At 49.3% G+C, this 17,326-nt stretch overlaps 1 protein-coding gene across 1 annotated transcript in view; it reads right to left on the bottom strand.

Moving 5' to 3' along the window:
- The window catches only part of LOC141977507 (IgGFc-binding protein-like), a 102,417-nt gene that overhangs the window by 14,851 nt on the left and 70,240 nt on the right, over positions 1 to 17,326 (bottom strand). Inside the window, exons 28-30 of the mRNA XM_074939024.1 lie at positions 16,961 to 17,160; positions 14,840 to 15,214; positions 12,379 to 12,665 (exon numbers count right to left, since the gene is read on the bottom strand). Coding sequence (XP_074795125.1) covers positions 12,379 to 12,665; positions 14,840 to 15,214; positions 16,961 to 17,160 — 862 coding nt within the window. The remainder of the gene's footprint in view (positions 1 to 12,378; positions 12,666 to 14,839; positions 15,215 to 16,960; positions 17,161 to 17,326) is intronic.

Raw genomic sequence — 17,326 nt, 5'->3', positions numbered from 1 at the left:
AAAGAGGGGTTTGGAAATGTAACTTGCCACCCAGTTAACATCTCCAATGTAGCAAGCCAATGGTGGGTTTGTAGTGGTCCCTATGGCGAGTGTAATTTGAACGGCACAATTAGAAACGCCCCCACTTGTACCCAATCAGGAGGATGGGATGCCCCCCCAGGGGCATATGAACTGTTTGGAAAAGCAGCCTTAAATATTCCAGGAATCCCTTTAAGAAACAGTCCTTAGTGGGCCCTACAGGGTCACTATTTCGTATGTGGACGAAAGGCTTACAAGGTGCTGCCAGCCAACTGGACAGATAGCTGTTATATAGCTCATGGAGTTCCTCATCTTTCCATAACTGCCACACTGCCCAAAGGAAAGATTAGAAATGCCTGAGACACCTCTGTTGAGTCACGAGAAAAGATCCTGCGGCGACTGACTACGGCATTGGAGGGCAATATGAAGAATCCCCTCACAACCGAGAAGCTTGTAGGGTGCTCAGTACTGGGAATAGCGCCACTGTTTACCGGGCCAGCCATGGCATGCATAGGCCGCTATACTGTAAGGCTGCAGATGGTACTTGAGAAGGTGGCCTTAGAGTTAGAGGTCTCGGTTAGTGATTTAGGATCAGCAGTAAAAACATTAAATAAAGAGGTACAGCAGCTCAGGACATTTTCCCTCCAAAACAGGCTGGCTTTGGACTATCTCTTGGCATCCCAAGGAGGGGTTTGTACCCTCGTCGGGCCCCGATGTTGTGTATATGTAAATGATAGCAGTTATGAGATCTATGACAAGGTGGTACAGGCTGAGGCCCATGCCCGAGCCGGAGCACAGGTTCCCTATACTGCCCCCGAGAGCGATTGGTTGCAAACCTTGTTTTCAGGCTGGGGTTGTCGTTTTGGCTTGGTGGTTTATTTAGCCTGCTATGGAAACTTCTTTTTCCTGTATTGCTTGTATTACTGGTATTATGCTGTGCAGTATCATGTGTCAGGGCCCTTTTGCAAAAGTTAGTAAGTCATTCTCTTCAGGGCTATCACAAAGTGCTTAGGCAAAGTCCTATTGTAAAGAAATAAGTAGCCCAAGTGAGAAAACTCAGAGCCAAGGCTGTTGAGTGTTCTCAAAGGGGGGAGTTGTTGGGGACACTGGGGCATGGCCACTAGGTAACTCGAGGGGATGGAAGACCACGAGTGTCGATGAAGCCCCCTCGCACTAGGCCCAGGTGTCCTTGGCCCCCCCTCCCGCCTGGAGGCACTCACAGCAGCTCTGCGTACTAGGCCCAAGTGTCCTTGGCCCCCCCGCCTGGAGGCACACACAGCAGTTATGCTGAGGATCTGCAACAATATGCAACAGAGTCAGACTGCCTGAAACTAAGCAAGGCCACACAGGGCAGATATGGAAGAACAATGCTGAATAAAGCAGCTTTATGTATAGTTTAACAAATGATACAGAGAACCAGGGAACTAGCTGGGAACTGGATTGGCTGGCTATATGGATACTTGGGGCAGCTTGCTATTGGATAAGTATGCTGGGAAAAGGATGTATAAAAGCCTGTGTAACTTCCTGCTCTGGGTACAGGATTTGAGATTCAAATCTCCCTGTACCTATTTGAAGCTTCAAATAAACTTTTCTGCTTCTCCACCCCGTTGTGATTATTGGGTGTAGCACAGCGGGTAACGAACCACTCAAGCTGTTGTTCAGCCTCTCGGCACTGGGTGCTGACAACACAAGCAACATCTAAACACCACACTCTCACCGCGTTCTAGAGGTTTGAAGCCGCCAGAAACCAGCCAGAGCGGCAATGTGCCTGTAGCTCGACCGTGCATTTAGCGAACATCAGTACCTGAGCTCTAGCCATGCCTATGTGGCTTCTCCATAGGGTTTTTGCTAGCTTCCAAATCATACAACACAGTGAGCACTGTTGTGGGGCTAGCCAGCCATTTAAAGGCCCACTACCCTCTTTCCCGTACTCTGCACACTCTCCTCTCTGCCCCAAAACTAGATTAGCCAGAGCGAGTCCTCAGATGGGGCTCGGAAAGAGTTAGCGCTGGTGATTGAACCTTGGCAGCATCACTATATTCTATGGACCATGTTTCTGATCCAGTGAAACAATTACATTCCTCCAGCTATTAAACAACAGCAGGTACTGAAATACCAGAGAACAACCCCAAATCTCTTATCTTCCGCCCCTCAGTGCTTCCCAATTAACCTCTGAGAAGCAACGAGGGAGAGATTTTTCCAATCTCCCTCTCTCTGTCTCTGCTTCTTTCCTTTATATCAAGAGCAACTGCCAGGCCGTAGATGCTGGTGATTGCTTTTCTCACTGAGTTTTCAGAAAACATGTTTCCATTCAGACCCCATGCCATCCTGCCAAGCTATGAGTGTACTTGGCTCTCCGGTTAATTAGTGACGGAGCCAGGCCTTGGTTCTCTCAAAGGGCATGTCTATGTGGCAATAAAAGACCTGCGGCTGGCCCGGGTCAGCTGACTTGGGTTTGGACTGCAGGGCTGTACAACTGCAGTGTAGACATTCCAGCATGGGCTGGAGCCTGGGCTCTGGGACCCTCCCCCCCACGGGGACCGAGACCCCAAATATCTACACTGCGATTTGATAGCCCCATGAACCCGCGTTAGCTGAGATGGGCCAGCCATGGGTGTTCTGTTACAGTGTAGACATACCCAAAGAGACAAACAAGGGGATCCCAGAGCTTCTTCTTTGCAGATATTTGCATGTTTGAACTCTAATCTGAAACATTAGCAAACCCAGCTAAATTGCTGTGCTGTTTGAATTGAAGCCAATGACTTCTCAGGTGCTGACTAATTTCTGGTAAATTTTGTAAATTCTGCCAAGTCCTGATTAGCCAACACACCCCGGCTTGGACCCCCACTTGCCAAACAACTACAAAAGACATTTCACCAGTTGAATCCCAGAGATACTGAGTTCTTGGGAACCCCAGAGAAGGAAATAACTTATTTTCACTGGCCTGGTAAATTACCACTGGCCTGCAGAGGACTAGACATTGTACAGTATCTAACGTGTGCACAACCTACAGGATCCCAGTTAACTCAAGGGGCGACAGCTCGGGGCACTCTTGGTTTCACTTCTCCCATTGTTCGGATCTAGGTTGGCTCTAGGAACCCTGGTCTCGCTTAGTGTCAACAGGAGTTTAGCTAGTGAGTCCTGCAGAACTAGAGCCTGGCAATTGCTCTTGGTGCAAAGGAAAGAAGCAGAGACAGAGAGAGGGAGGCAGGACAAATCTCTCTCTTGCTGCTTCCCAGAGGTAAATTGAAACACCGAGGGGCTGAAGATAAGAGATTTGGGGTTGACGTACCTGGAGGAACGTCATTGCTTCACTGGAGCAGAAGCGTGGTCCATACGTTAGAGAGGTGCAGCCCGTTGCATCACAAGTTCTGTTGAAAACTCAACATTTCTAAGTCCTCTTAAATCAACTAGCTGAATCAGATGCCTTTGAAATGTGGTGTGTCTCAGCAGAGTGCAGAGTAGGGTTAGGGATCCAAATTTGGGGTCCATTCACCTAGTGGTTGTGGAGATAAAAGCCCTGGAAAAAATCACCATTTTTCATAATGTTTCTAGGAGGGTGAATTTTTTTGCTCAGAGCTAGAGATCAAACTACTGATGCCATCCAGGTCAAAATGGTCTCAGTCTGCTGAGTTTTACCCAGGGTAGTGCATGACACCCACTAAATCTTTAGGGGATCCAAACTGAGAACACTATTTAAGATAATGTACGTTTTTACAGTGTGCATGGGCTGGTTCTGAAAACCAGCGAGCATGTTTCCATTCCCTCCATTTTTATGCTTTAAATCTCAACTCTTGTAAGTGCTCTACAATCTGAATGTTGACTTGGATTGCTCTGAAATTTGGTGCACCTCATGGAGATGCAGGGCAGCATTAGTGATCCAAATTTGAGGTCATTTGACCCAGGACTTCCTGAGTTACTGCTCCCCACATAAAACCAGTTTTCTTCTGCTGCCTTGTACTGTTAAACTGAGAGGTACTATGACTGGATCAGTGGTGCCCAAACTTTTCCTCTTGTGCCCCCCCACACACTTTTCCAGTAATGGAATGTGTCTGCAACCCCCACAGGCTGGGAGCAGAGTCATGGCCGCAGCCAGGGCTGGGAGCAGAGCCATGGCTGGGGGCAAGGGGCTGAGCTGTGGATGGGTGCTGTGAATGGAAGAGGAGTTGGGGGCCAGGGACTGGGAGCAGAGCTGGGGCCACAGCTGCAGCCAGGAACTGGGGCTGGGTTCGGGGCTGGAGTGGAGCTGGGGGCAGATCAGGGCTGTGTGGTGCTCTCTCCTCACCCCGCGCAGGGGCTGGACCAGGCCTACTCACACACACACACACACTGGACGTTCTTCCACACCCCCTATAGGGGCACGCTCCACAGTTTGGGGACCACTGGACTGGCTGGACCACAGACCTCATTAAGATTGATGGGTGTGAACTCACCCTTCAATTAACATAACTATGGATAAGTTAATCAAACCACCCTAGCTTTTTAACTGAGTGGCTAGAGGTTGCTACAATTTGTGAGTTACAGGTTGAGGGTCTCTTTTCAGATTTCAACGGGGGGACAATTTTCAGCAGCGCTCAAGGGGAAGAGCCCCCTATATTTGGAGATATGGAGGATGCAGCCCCATAGATAGGCATTGTATGAGGGAGAGGAAGCTGGGCCAAATCTGGGTCTTGCTGCGGCCCCATGCATCTGGTTGCAATGTCATTCAAAACCTCTGCCCTATCTAAATGGTGTCCCTCTCATGGGTGGGAATTTTATTTTGGGAGGACTGTAATCAAAGTATTTACGGTGGGGCAGGGTGGGGGAGGCAGGGAATTAGACATGTGACTGCTTCCTGTGAGCGGAGACGTATTAGGGGAATTGCAGGAGAAGGGCCCCCAGCAAGTTGAGTTTTACGCAAGGTTGTGCATGGCACCCACCAAATCTTTGGGGGCTCCAAACTGTGAGCGGTATTTCAGAATTTGTTTGCACCTTCCCTTGCATGGATGTGTGGGCTAGAAGGATGACTGCATATGCGCCCATAAAGAAAAATAAAACCAGTGAGAAGATTTCTGGGCAGCCACTCAACAGTGGCCAGCACCAGGTGCCCCAGAGGGAATGAACAAAACAGGTAATGATCAAGTGATCCATCCCCTTTCGCTCATTCCCAACTTCTGGCAAATAGAGGTTAGGGACACCATTCCTACCCACCCTGGCTCATAGCCATTGATGGACCTATCCTCCATGAATTTATCTAGTTCTTTTTTGAACCCTGTTATGGTCTTGGCCTTCACAACATCCTCTGGCAGTGAGTTCCACAGGTTGACTGTGTGTTGTGTGAAGAAATACTTCCTTTTGTTTGTTTTAAACCTGCTGCCTATTAATTTCATTTGGTGACCCCTAGTTCTTGTGTTATGAGAAGTAGTAAACAACACTTCCTTATCTATTTTCTCTACACCAGTCATAATTTTATATATGTTATAATATAATGTGGGTTTATTAGATAGGGAGGTTTACTGTCTAACCTAAATTTTTGCTATATCAGCTGGGGAGGAGACTGGGGCACAGGGAGAGGGGGTAAAAAGGCAGAGGGGGCCGGAAATAAGGAGGGCCATCCTCAGACTGGTTGTTTGAGAAAAATCTGTATTTTACTTGCTTCTGGGGGAGGGGTAAGTGGCTATTTCTGCCTCTCAGGACAGATGAGCGTGGTGTTTCCCGAGACTCAGCATGGAGACTGAGAACTGACAGCGCATGTACCTTGACCACTGAGGGAAAAGGAAGATGTGCCCTGCCTGCGTCGACAGTGTGTGGATTCTGGGCAATTCGTGGATCACAAGGTTGTAGATGTTTGCGGGAGGGCAAGGAACATAACATAGGAATGGCCAGGCCCACTGACCAGGCTGGGGAGCAAAGGGGGCAATTGCCCGGGCGGGCCTCAGGGCCTGCTCTGCAGAAGCAGCGGGCTGGGGAAGTCGGTGGCTGCCCCGTGCTGCCCCTGCAAGGAAATGCCTCCTCTCTGCTGCAGGCACCAGCACGAGGCAAGTAGGGCTGGGTGGGGCCCTGGGGGGATGGGACCGCTCTGTGCTCCCAAGCTTCAGCTATTCTGCCCCCTAGGACTGTGCTGGGAGGGGGGATCCCTGGTCTGCGCCGGCTGGGTGGCAGGACATGGGGGAGTGGGTCTCTGGGGGAGTCTGCGAGGGGGTGCTGGGCTGTGAGGGGTCGGGGGTGTTGGGCAGTGGGGGAGGTTTGTGTATTTTGGAGTGCTAGACAGTGGGGAGGGGTTGCTGGGGGGTGCTGGGCAGTGGGGGTGGCCTGTGTGTGTTGGGGTGCTGGGCAGTGAGGGGTCTGTGTGGAGTGCTCTGTAGTTGTAGTGGTGGGGCTGTGGGAGGGCATTGGGTGGGGGAGATCTGTGGGTGTTGGGGTGCTGGGCAGTTTTGGTGGGGCTCTGGGTGTGGGGGAGTGCTGGGAGGGGATGGTGGTGTCCAGGGCGCTCGGCAGTTGTGGTGGGGCTGTGGGCGGGGGGTGCTCGGCAAAGCGGGTCCGGGGGAGGCTGGGTATAGGGAGTTGCGGGGTGTTGGTTGGGGGGCTGTGTGGTATGGTATGTGCCCACCCCAGAGGGGAAGGGGCATGCTGGCAGCACAGGGCTGGGTGGGCCAATGTGCGTCTGGCAGCTGCTGGGCAGGGCAGAGCAGGGCCGTCCCCTCCATGCCAAGCCCCATTGCCCCTGGCCGGCACCTCGTTCCGGGTACTGACCTCCCCGCATCATGCTCCATTGCCCCCATGGGGGCCCACAAATCTGTTTGGCACCAGGCCCACAAAAGGTTAATCCGGCCCTGGCTCCTAGGTGCGTGTGGGGTGGTACCGGCGGCGCCGAAGGCAGCCAGGCAGGCACATCCCTTTCAAGGGGGCCATTTGACTGTTCTGCTCTGGGGCTGTCAGCAGGCCTGGGAATGGCCATCCTGGCTCAGACCAATGGTCCATAGCCAAGTATCCTGTCTCTGACAGTGGCCAGGTGCCAGATGCTTCAGAGAGAATGAGCAGAACAGGGCAATTACTGAGTGATCCATCGCTGTCCAGTCCCAGCTTCCGGCAGTCAGAGGTTAGGGACACCCAGAGCATGGGGTTGCATTGCTGGCCTTCTTAGCTGATAGCCGCTGATGTACCTATCCTCCAGGAGCTGATCTCATTCTTTTTTGAACCCAGTTATACTTTTGGCCTCCACAACATCCCCTGCCGGTGAGTTCCATAGGTTGACTGTGCGCTGTGAGAAGAAGTTCTTCCTTGTGTTTGTCTTAAACCTGCTGCCTAGTAATTTCCTCAGGTGACCCCTGGTTCGTGTGTTCTGTGAAGGGGTAAATGACACTTCCCTTGTCACTTTCTCCACTCCATGAATGATTTTATACACCTCCATCATATCCCCCTTAGTCATCTGGTTTCCAAGATGAACAGTCCCAACGTTTTTAACCTCTCCTCATATGGAAACTGTTCCACACCCCAATCATCTTTGTTGCCCTTCTCTGTCCTTTTTCTCATTCTAATATGTCTTTTATAAGATGGGGCGACCAGAACTGCACACACTATTCAAGGTGTGGGCTACCATGGATTTACATAGTGGCATTGTGACATTTTCTGTCTTACTATCTATCCCTTTCCTAATGGTTCCTAACATGCCGTTAGCTTTTTATGACTGCTGCGGCACACAGAGTGGCTGGTTTCAGAGAACTGTTGCAAAAAAAGAAATCATTCCAGGATGTATTAGCAGGAATGTTATAAGCAAGGCACGAGATGTAATTCTTCCGCACTACTCCACGTTGATTAGGCCTCAACTGAAGTATTGTGTTCAGTTCTGGGTGCCACATTTCAGGAAAGATGAGGACAAATTGGAGAAAGTCCAGAGAAGAGCAACAAAAATGATTAAAGGCCTAGAAAACAAGACCTATGAGGGAAGATTGGAAAAAATTGGGTTTGTTTAGTCTGGAAAATGGGTCTGATTCTTCTCCTCCTCATCTCTGTGTAAATCAGGAGTGACCCTGGAATTATGACAGTGTAATGGAGCACCCAGTTGGCCTCCTGGTCAGCGATCAGAAGGCGTGAGCTGACCTTTCTGTGACGGTGCTGTTAATTCGCTGGTGAGGAAAGCCAGAGGTGATGGAGATGATTTGTGGGCATGACCCACATGTGGATCGCAGGGGAAGAGCAGATTAGGAAAGGCATCGCCTATCACACAGTGCTGACGTAGAGGGAGATTGTGGTTAGGCACCTTTGCCCATAGTCCCTGCAGTGTATCAGCACTAGGCCTAGGCCTGAATTCCCAATTACCCAGCCCTCTTTATACCACTCTAGTGCTGAGAAGAGAGACAAATAGCCTGAGTCGCATTATGCTGAGGCTCCTTTATTCCACTTTGGCAGCATAAAGAGGCCTTAAAGGGTGTTGTGAAGGGACCTTAGCAGTCAGATCCAAGTGGAATGCGAAAGCCATTTCCCGAGGCATGCCAGAGCCTGCTGCTTCAGACACTCCTTTGAAAACTTCTCTATTGACAAGTCCAGATGAGATTTTCCATCACGCACCCAGCGCCACTGAACTCATCCATGCTGCAGGCAGCGCCCTACGTGAAGGAACACACGTTTGTATGCTAAGCTATGACCTGTTACTGAGTAACCAGCCCAGTCCAATGCAGGGAAGGGAAAGGGGGCGGGGGTCCATTGCAACTCAGGTGGCTTTTAAACATCGCTAGGAGAGAAAGAGAAAGACAAAAATTAGTCCCTCCTGCTGGGTCACAGAGCAGATCGAGATTGACAGCACTTCTCATCCAACCACCTCAAAATATTTTATGAGGCTCCCTCCAGCAAACTGGAATGAAATCCAGTGAACTCCATGTGACGTTGCACCCCATAATGCTTCATGGAAATATGCTTATGAATGTAAATATGACATAACTGGAATATGTTTTATGCTACATACGCCATGTAACATATCTCTGCAAAGGGTATAATCTACTGAATACATTCATCCTATTTATATGCACGTATCATTTTTGTATTCGAAGTTATGAATATTGGCTGTGTACTTGTTTGAGTTTAAGTAGCCTTAGTAAAGCATTTGGTCAGCTTCCTGAGAAAGGAATGTGCAAATTAAGTGCCCAGTCAAAAAACACTTAAGTGACAATGGATCCTGGAAGACTCCAATCCACATAAGAAGTCTTCTTGGAGAAATTCAAGATAGCATGTGGGCAATGGCCGCTTCCTGTAAAAACTGCGTCATGCATGGACATGTGACTTGCCCATGTGACTCCAAAACTCCATCTTGGAGCTGGATTCTGCATAGGAGAGAGGAGGGGGTCTCCACCCACAAGAGGAAGTCTATTTAAGCCCTTGGAAACCCCTCCATTTTGTCTTCAGCTGGCTCAAGAGAGAGGCTCTCCACCCTCAAAGGATACCTGAAAGAAACTGGAACAAAGGACAGTAACCACGGTGGTGTGAGTGATTGCTGGACCCAGACTAGAAGGAGCCTAGTATGTAAATGAAGCTTACTGGAACATCTCTGAGGGTGAGATTTCATCTGTAATCACTTTCTTACTGTATTAGGTTTAGACTTCTGTCATAAATACAAAGGGAAGGGTAAACCCCTTTAAAATCCCACCTGGCCAGAGGAAAAATCCTCTCACCTGTAAAGGGTTAAGAAGCTAAAGGTAACCTTGTTGGCACCTGACCAAAATGACCAATGAGGAGACAAGATACTTTCAAAAGCTGGGAGGAGGGAGAAAAACAAAGGGTCTGTGTCTGTCTGTGTGATGCTTTTGCCGGAGACAGAACAGGAATGGAGTCTTAGAACTTAGTAAGTAATCTAGCTAGGTATGTGTTAGATTATGATTTCTTTAAATGGCTGAGAAAATAGCTGTGCTGAATAGAATGAATATTCCTGTCTGTGTGTCTTTTTTGTAACTTAAGGTTTTGCCTAGAGGGATTCTCTATGTTTTGAATCTAATTACCCTGTAAGGTATTCACCATCCTGATTTTACAGAGGTGATTCTTTTTTTTTTACTTCTGTTAAAAGTCTTCTTGTAAGGAAACTGAATGCTTTTTCATTGTTCTAAGATCCAAGGGTTTGGGTCTGTGGTCACCTATGCAAATTGGTGAGGATTTTTACCAAACCTTCCCCAGGAAGTGGGGTGCAAGGGTTGGGAGGATTTTGGGGGGAAAGACGTGTCCAAACTCCGTTTTTTCAGGAACCCAGATAAAGTTTGGTGGTGGCAGTGGAAATCCAAGGGCAAAGGGTAAAATAATTTGTACCTTGGGGAAGTTTTAACCTAAGCTGGTAAAAGTAAGCTTAGGAGGTTTTCATGCAGGTCCCCACATCTGTACCCTAGAGTTCAGAGTGGGGGAGGAAGCTTGACAACTTCCATGTTTTATTTTAGTTTGTTTGGTAATTTACTTTGGTCTGTCTGTTATTACTTGGAACCACTTAAATCCTACTTTTGTAGTCAATAAAATCACTTTTTACTTATTAATTAACCCAGAGTATGTATTACTACCTGGGGGGGCAGCAAACAGCGGTGAATACCTGTCTATCAGTGTTATAGAGGGCGAACAATCCGTAAAACAGATTTATTTGGGGTTTGGACCCCATTGGGAGCTGAGCATCTGAGTGTTAGAGACAGGAACACTTCTTAACCTATTTTCAGTTAAGCCTGCAGCTGTTGGGGGACATGGTTCGGACCTGGGTCTGGGTTTGTAACAGGCTAGTGTGTCTGGCTCAAGCTGGAAGGGAAAATGAGTTAGAAGTAGTCTCAGCACATCAGTTGGCAGTTCCCAAGGGGTTTTCTGTGATCCAACCCATCACACTCCACTGACACTGGGGTCATCAAGAACCCCAGAGTCCTTACAATGACTGAGAGCGTCTGCCTCAGCCCCGCACCTCGCTCTGGGGCCATAAAAGTTACACAAGAAGAATCGCCCCAGGGACGGAGCAGTGTAGGGCTGGCAGGGGCAGACCTGTGCTGGCAGAGGCAGACCTGTGCTGTCCACCTCATAAGCCCCAGTGTATGGGTCATGGAGAAAGAGGGGTAGTCTTCACAGTCTGCAGACCTGCAGCAATTCTGGGCGGATCTAGACTGTGAAGCAGCCTTGTTATAAACTAAAGCAGCCCATGGCTTCTCTAATATATGCCAGGGGCTGAAGCAGAAGCAGAGCAAAGGTGGCACAGAACAGAAGCAGAGCCATTGTCTTTACTCCAACAAAAGTGGTACTGCAGGTAGCCATGGCCAGTGGTTTCCGTATCACAAATGCTGGGTGGGGGTGGGGGGTTCCTAGCTGCCAGCCCTGAAAGTTCCTTCTGGGATCCAAGGGTACATCTACACTGCAATCGGGAGAGGTGACTCCAGCATGGCTAGGGCTATCTGAGCTAGCTTTGATCGAGGTGGTGGCACCAGCTAGCTGCCTGACCATTAGCCTGTCTCTGACCCTAGACAGGTGCTCGAGCAGGTAGTCCAGGCTACTTTTACAGTCACTGCTCTTTTTAGCAAACTAGGTCGATCCAAGCTAGCTCAGGTACATATAAACGAGCTGCAATCACGCCTGACTGCAGTGTAGACATACCCTGAGAGTCAAGCTGGGGTCTTTCCTTCTTGGACACCAATGCCAGTGTAACACCGACAGACCCCTGTCACCAGTGGGCAGTATTGAACCTAGGATCTCTGGAGCTTGGTGCATGAGCTTCTACTGCATGAGCTAAAAGCCATATGGCCCTCAGCTAAGGCTGTAGAGCAGACTCATTAATCTCTCCCTAAGTGGTCTCGGTGCCACTAGATGGGACAGAACACCACACCGAGGAAGTGTGTGGGTTGCACCAGCAGTACAGGTTCACCAAGGCTGGCTTCATCTTCGGGGAACCTGTTCAACCCTATTGGGTACAGGGGGGTTGCACAGGCATAAGTGGTTGGAACAAGAACAGGACCATCTCACTCTTCCACTGCCGCACTGGATCTACAGGGCCAACAGGAGGAACTGCAATTTTGTAGGGCTGGTTGAAATATTGCCATCAAAGCTGTCGTGCCAACAGACAACTAACCGGGTTTTCACTTTAAATGACCATTTTCAAGGAGAGTATCAGCTTTCCTTGAACTTTTTTGATTTTTTTTTCATCAGACAACCAAAAATCCAAAAACCAGTGGTGGATCCTCCAGCACTCAGCATTCTGTAATCAAGCCTATGCCTTTCTAACAGATCTGCTCTAACAGGAATTCTTCTGAGGCAGGTCGCAATGACCCTTCTTGGCCTTCGAACGTATGGAATCTATGAACCAGGCCAACCACACGATCACACCTGTGGAGAGTGAATGGCCATGCTGTCTTAGAAAGAGCAGCCCTTTGAAGAGCCCCTTACCTTCTTGAGAGGTCTCGCGCCCTCCAAGCTTCAAACACGTCCGTGATGTTCCCCACGACCTGCCCGCTGGGCAGCTGCAGCTCATCGGAGATGTCGCCATTGAAGTTCCCGCAAGGTGCACACAGATTGTTAGCCAGGCTCTCGCTGACTATCACCGTCACCTCCCCACTCAGGCTGAACAGAATCTTTATTCGAGAGCCCTGGACAATCATGATGGTGCCCTGAGACTCACTTACAGACAAAGTTTCGGATACCTTCACTGGGAGCCGCCTTTGGTGCCCTCTCACCTGGAAGGCACAGATAAGGAGGTCAGAGAAAAGCTGGGCACCATGGGAGGGAGTGAGACAGAGCTAGTCTATGGACCCCAGTACAAGGCAATGGGGTCTGGAGTTGCTAGGTCAGATCTTGCTCTCAAACAAGTGTAAAACCGAGTAAATCCATTGCAGTCAGGAGAGTAACTCTGCACTGAGACTCATGTAACTGAGAGCAGGATCTGCCCCTCCACTCTGGGAGATGAGCCTATCACTTTCCAGTTCTTCTTCTCCTCATTGCATGGGGTGACTAAGGGAGTCAGTTCTCCTTTTTTTCTGATGCTAACATGGTCTTCGTTAGCTCACGTTTCCGCAGTTAGTGGCATTATTTCGATTGCATCAGCACCCAGGAATCCCAGGGGTGGTTCGGGACCTCTTTGTGCCAAGTGCTGTACAAACACAGACCAAAAGCACAGTCTTTGCCCCAATGAGCTTACAGCCTAATGCTTCATTTTCAGCCAAAAGAAATGTGGTCAGGGCTAATCATATTGACTGTGAAGGGCAATAAATGGGGGCCATCAGTCAACTGAGGCAGGGAGATCCAACCCAGAACAAGTATTCAACTGGTACTCAGGAAACCTGGGTTCTGTCCATGGCTCTGCTACTGACTTCCTGTGTGACGTTGGTCCATGTATCTTCTATCTCCCTTTGTGTCTCTTTAATTGTATTTTCTGTGTGATAGAGACCCTGATCTCAGGTGGGCAGGGACTGTCTCTCGCTGTGTGTCTGGGCAGCGCCCAGAACAATGGGGCCCTGATCTCAGCTGGGGCAGGGACTGTTTCTCACTGTGTGTCTGGGCAGCGCCCAGAACAATGGGGCCCTGATCTCAGCTGGGGCAGGGACTGTTTCTCACTGTGTGTCTGTGCAAGGCCTGGCATAATGGGGCCCTGATCACAGTTGGGGCCCATTGTGCTGCCACACTTGGGTGTCCTGAGTCCTAGTTTCCCACCCCCGTACTTTAATAGAAATAATAATAATAACTGGTACAGAGAATATAAAGCTCCCCCGGAACATATTTCTTCAGTCTTTAGAACCAAACTCAAACCACGTTTGTTTTAAGGTCTGTAAATACACAGATTAGAGCTGGAGGGGGGTGGAATGGTTTTCCAGTATTGCCACAAGTTTTTGAGAGTTTGAAATTTTTTCTCATCCTGAATCAGTATGGAAAGTCTTCAAAAGCTTCGCAAACCAAAAATCTGAATTTTTGTTTGTTTGTTTTGGGTCAATTGAAATGTTTGGTTTCAGTACAGTTGGGTCATTTCTATTTTGACCTTTTTCCTTTTAACTTCATTTTTAGACTAATTCATTTAAAATTTGAAACACAAAGTTATTCTGAAATGGAAAACCAGAATTTTTCATTTTGAAAAGATGGAAATGTTTCATTTTGAGCATTTTGGAACTCCTTTTTCAGAGTTTTTTTCCACTTGGGAGCTCCGTCAGACCCAAGCCTGTATCACAAAAAGTTTTGGGTTCAACGAACAGGCATTTTTTGTCCAAAAAACAATTTGTCAAAAATCCTGCCCATAGCACAGATATGCATTTTTCATCCTTGTTTCTGGCTGGATCAGGACTAGATCTACTCAAATCACCATCATCCTGATCCACAGATCTCACACATTTTACGAAGGTGAGTGGTCTCCTCTGTCTACATTCTTCCCAGTGGTCGCGTGGTTAAATACCCTGGTGAAGGCCTTTTGCTCACCACAGCTTCCTACAGCTACTGCAGGTGAGACTGCTGGCATGTCAGGAACAGCCTTGCTATTGGTAGCAGCGTAAGCTCACCATTAGAGGAGGAGGTTAGGGACTCCCAGCTCCATGTAGTGCTTAATTCACTGGTTAGATGAGTGGGCTAAGATTCAGAACTCATGGGTTCTAGTCCCACCCCTGGGAGGGGAGTGGGGTCTAGATGGGATTAGATTAGTGAGATGGGAGCCAGGACTCCTGGGTTCTATCCCTGGATCTAGTGATTAGAGCAGCGTCCTCACAGGAGTCCTGCACTCTATTCCCAACTCAGTCACTAACTCACCATATGACTTTGGGCAGATCACTTCCCTTCAATAAAGCGGGGATCTTAATAGTGACTCACCCCCTCCCCCAGATTTTTGCCCCTCACCCTTGGTTTAGGGTGTGCTAACTCAGCCTCCTCTTACCCAAATCTCCTTTTTCTTATTGACATGGATAAGACCCTCGTCAAAGAAAACGGAGATGCCTTCAGGAACGGCCAAGCCACCTTCTCTGAACACACTGACCACCATCCGGAACCAGGGGAGGTTGACCCCTTCGCAGAGGGAAGTCACTTCGTAGACCCCATCAAGGAGGACTTCCCTCGTGACACCATCAAAGGAGGTGAACCATATTCCTGGGGCCAGCGTGCACCGGCCCATCTGCTCCACGCAGCTGCGCACCCCATTCCTGAGCATGCATTTCTCCTCTTCGGTACAGTTTGTTTCCTCACAGATGACCTCGCCTGAAGCGTGGCAGGTGCATTTCTCAGAGCAGTTGCTGGAGACAAAGCTCTCCCTGGCCTGCAGGGAAATACCCAGACAAACAACTTTGTTAAGTGAATGCAAAGGGACTCACCCCTCGGCAGGAGGGACTGGGAGCAGCAATATATAGAGCTATGGGAAAGCCCCGCCGTGAGAGGATCAATAGAGAGAAGGCATCAAGGACCTTTCAGAAGCAATAGCTTAGCAAGGCTGATGACAGAGAGAAAGAGCAGGTGGATACAGCAGAGAGAAAGAAAGCAAGGTGTCGGATTGACCAGTCTCCACACTGAGGTCTAATAACATCAAGACCCAACACCTACCAACATCCCCTGCCCAAGGTCTGACAACAAGGGGGGCGGCTGCAGTGTTGATTTTCATGTGAAAGGCAGATTTGCCAACCAGAAATTAGGCCAAGTCCCACCAACACTCTTCTTTACACACAGTCAATGCTCTTGTTTCCCAGGAGCCAGACTGGAGGGGAAGAGCCTCATATTCCACTCGCTGCCCCCCTGAACTAAGGCTGGATCGGAGCTGGTCCCCTGGAGGGGAAAGGCCCCATCTCGCATTGCCCAGCCACCTAAGCCAACCAATCCCCCCACCCTGGGCTGGATCAGAGTCAGAGGCCCCTAGAGGAGAAAGGCCCTGTGTCCCATTTCCCCAACCCACTAAGCCAGGCAGTCCCTCTGACCTGGGGCTGGCTCAGAGCTGGCACCCCTAGAAGAGCGAGGCCCTGTGTCCCATCCCCTGGCCCCCTAAGCCAGCCAGTCCCCCTAGCCTGAGTCTGGAACAGAGTTAGACCCCCTGGAGGGGAAAGGCCCGTTTCCCATTCCCTAGACACTTCCCTACTTTACACTTGCTCAGTCTCCAACATGCTGGACAGTTTCATTCCCTCGTGGTATTTCCTTCCAGCTCTGTTTTACAATCTCCTGCAAACAAGCTTTATCTCAATACCGGGCTATCTGGATACCTGTCTGATTTGAGCCCATGCTCAGAACCTTCTGGGAGTCACATTACATCTCAGGTACTGGTCAGTTCCTTAGATCGAGCCACCGAGGCTGCTTAGTGAGGTCCATAACCTGTGAGCATCATTGATCAAGTCTGCTCTGCATGGGCAATTACGAAGAACCAATGAAACTTCCAAAGACCTGACACCCCCATGGGATGCTCTGAGCTCAGTGTAAAACTGGGAAAGGATCTTCTGGGAGCAGCCTTTGCTTTGGTTATTCCAAAGGCCTGTTCTGGAATATAGAAGACCATCCCTGTTCTCAGTGGTGGCAGATGACAGAATAAGGAGCAATGGTCTCAAATTGCAGTGGGGGAGGTTTAGGTTGGATATTAGGAAAAACTATTTCACTAGGAGGGTGGTGAAGCCCTGGAATGGGTTACCTAGGGAGGTCGTGGAATCTCCATCCTCAGAGGTTTTTAAGGCCTGGCTTGACAAAGCCCTGACTGGGATGATTTAGTTGAGGTTGGTCCTGCTTTGAGCAGGGGGTTGGATTAGATGACCTCCTGAGGTCTCTTCCAACCCTGATCATCTATGATTCTATGATCCCTGTAATAGAAATGATGGGCCCCACGTTTTGTATGCACAGCTGCCATTTACTGCAGTGGAAGCTGCATGGTTGACTCTGAGGGCAGGATTTGACTCTAGGTTTTAGGTATAGCCACATAGTAGGATACAGAACATGCCACTCTACAGTCACTCTAATCCGCATTGGGAATCCCATTGCCAGAGGAGAATGGCAGAATTGGGGAGAACGGAGGGACCAATAATCCAGCACCCACCTTGATGTAGCGTCCGTTGTGCACACACCCACACCTGTCCATGGAGACGCAGGCCTCTCCGTCGGACACGTATTCTGGATCACACCAGCAGCCTTCAAAGCACTTCCCAGTGCATTGGGCAGGGGCAAACAAGCTGGCACAGGTGAAATCGCAGGATCTGGTACACAGCTCGTAGTGGCTGTTTGCCGGGCAGGCGAGGGCTGGAAGGACAGAAGAAAAATTAGGACCATCACAGACAGAAAGCCAAGATAAGCTGAGGTCTCCCACCTAAATAAACAGGGGCTCCTACTTAGCCTAGAAGTCTGAGGGGTATTGTGGAGGTTGGATAGCACAAAAATTACAGCAGCTATGGGTTAATGAAGTACA

This window comes from Natator depressus, chromosome 24 (genome assembly GCF_965152275.1).
Source record: "Natator depressus isolate rNatDep1 chromosome 24, rNatDep2.hap1, whole genome shotgun sequence".
Taxonomy (NCBI): Eukaryota; Metazoa; Chordata; order Testudines; family Cheloniidae; genus Natator; species Natator depressus.
The sequence above is the reverse complement of the archived record's forward strand: the minus strand, read 5'-3'. Positions and strand labels throughout refer to the sequence as shown.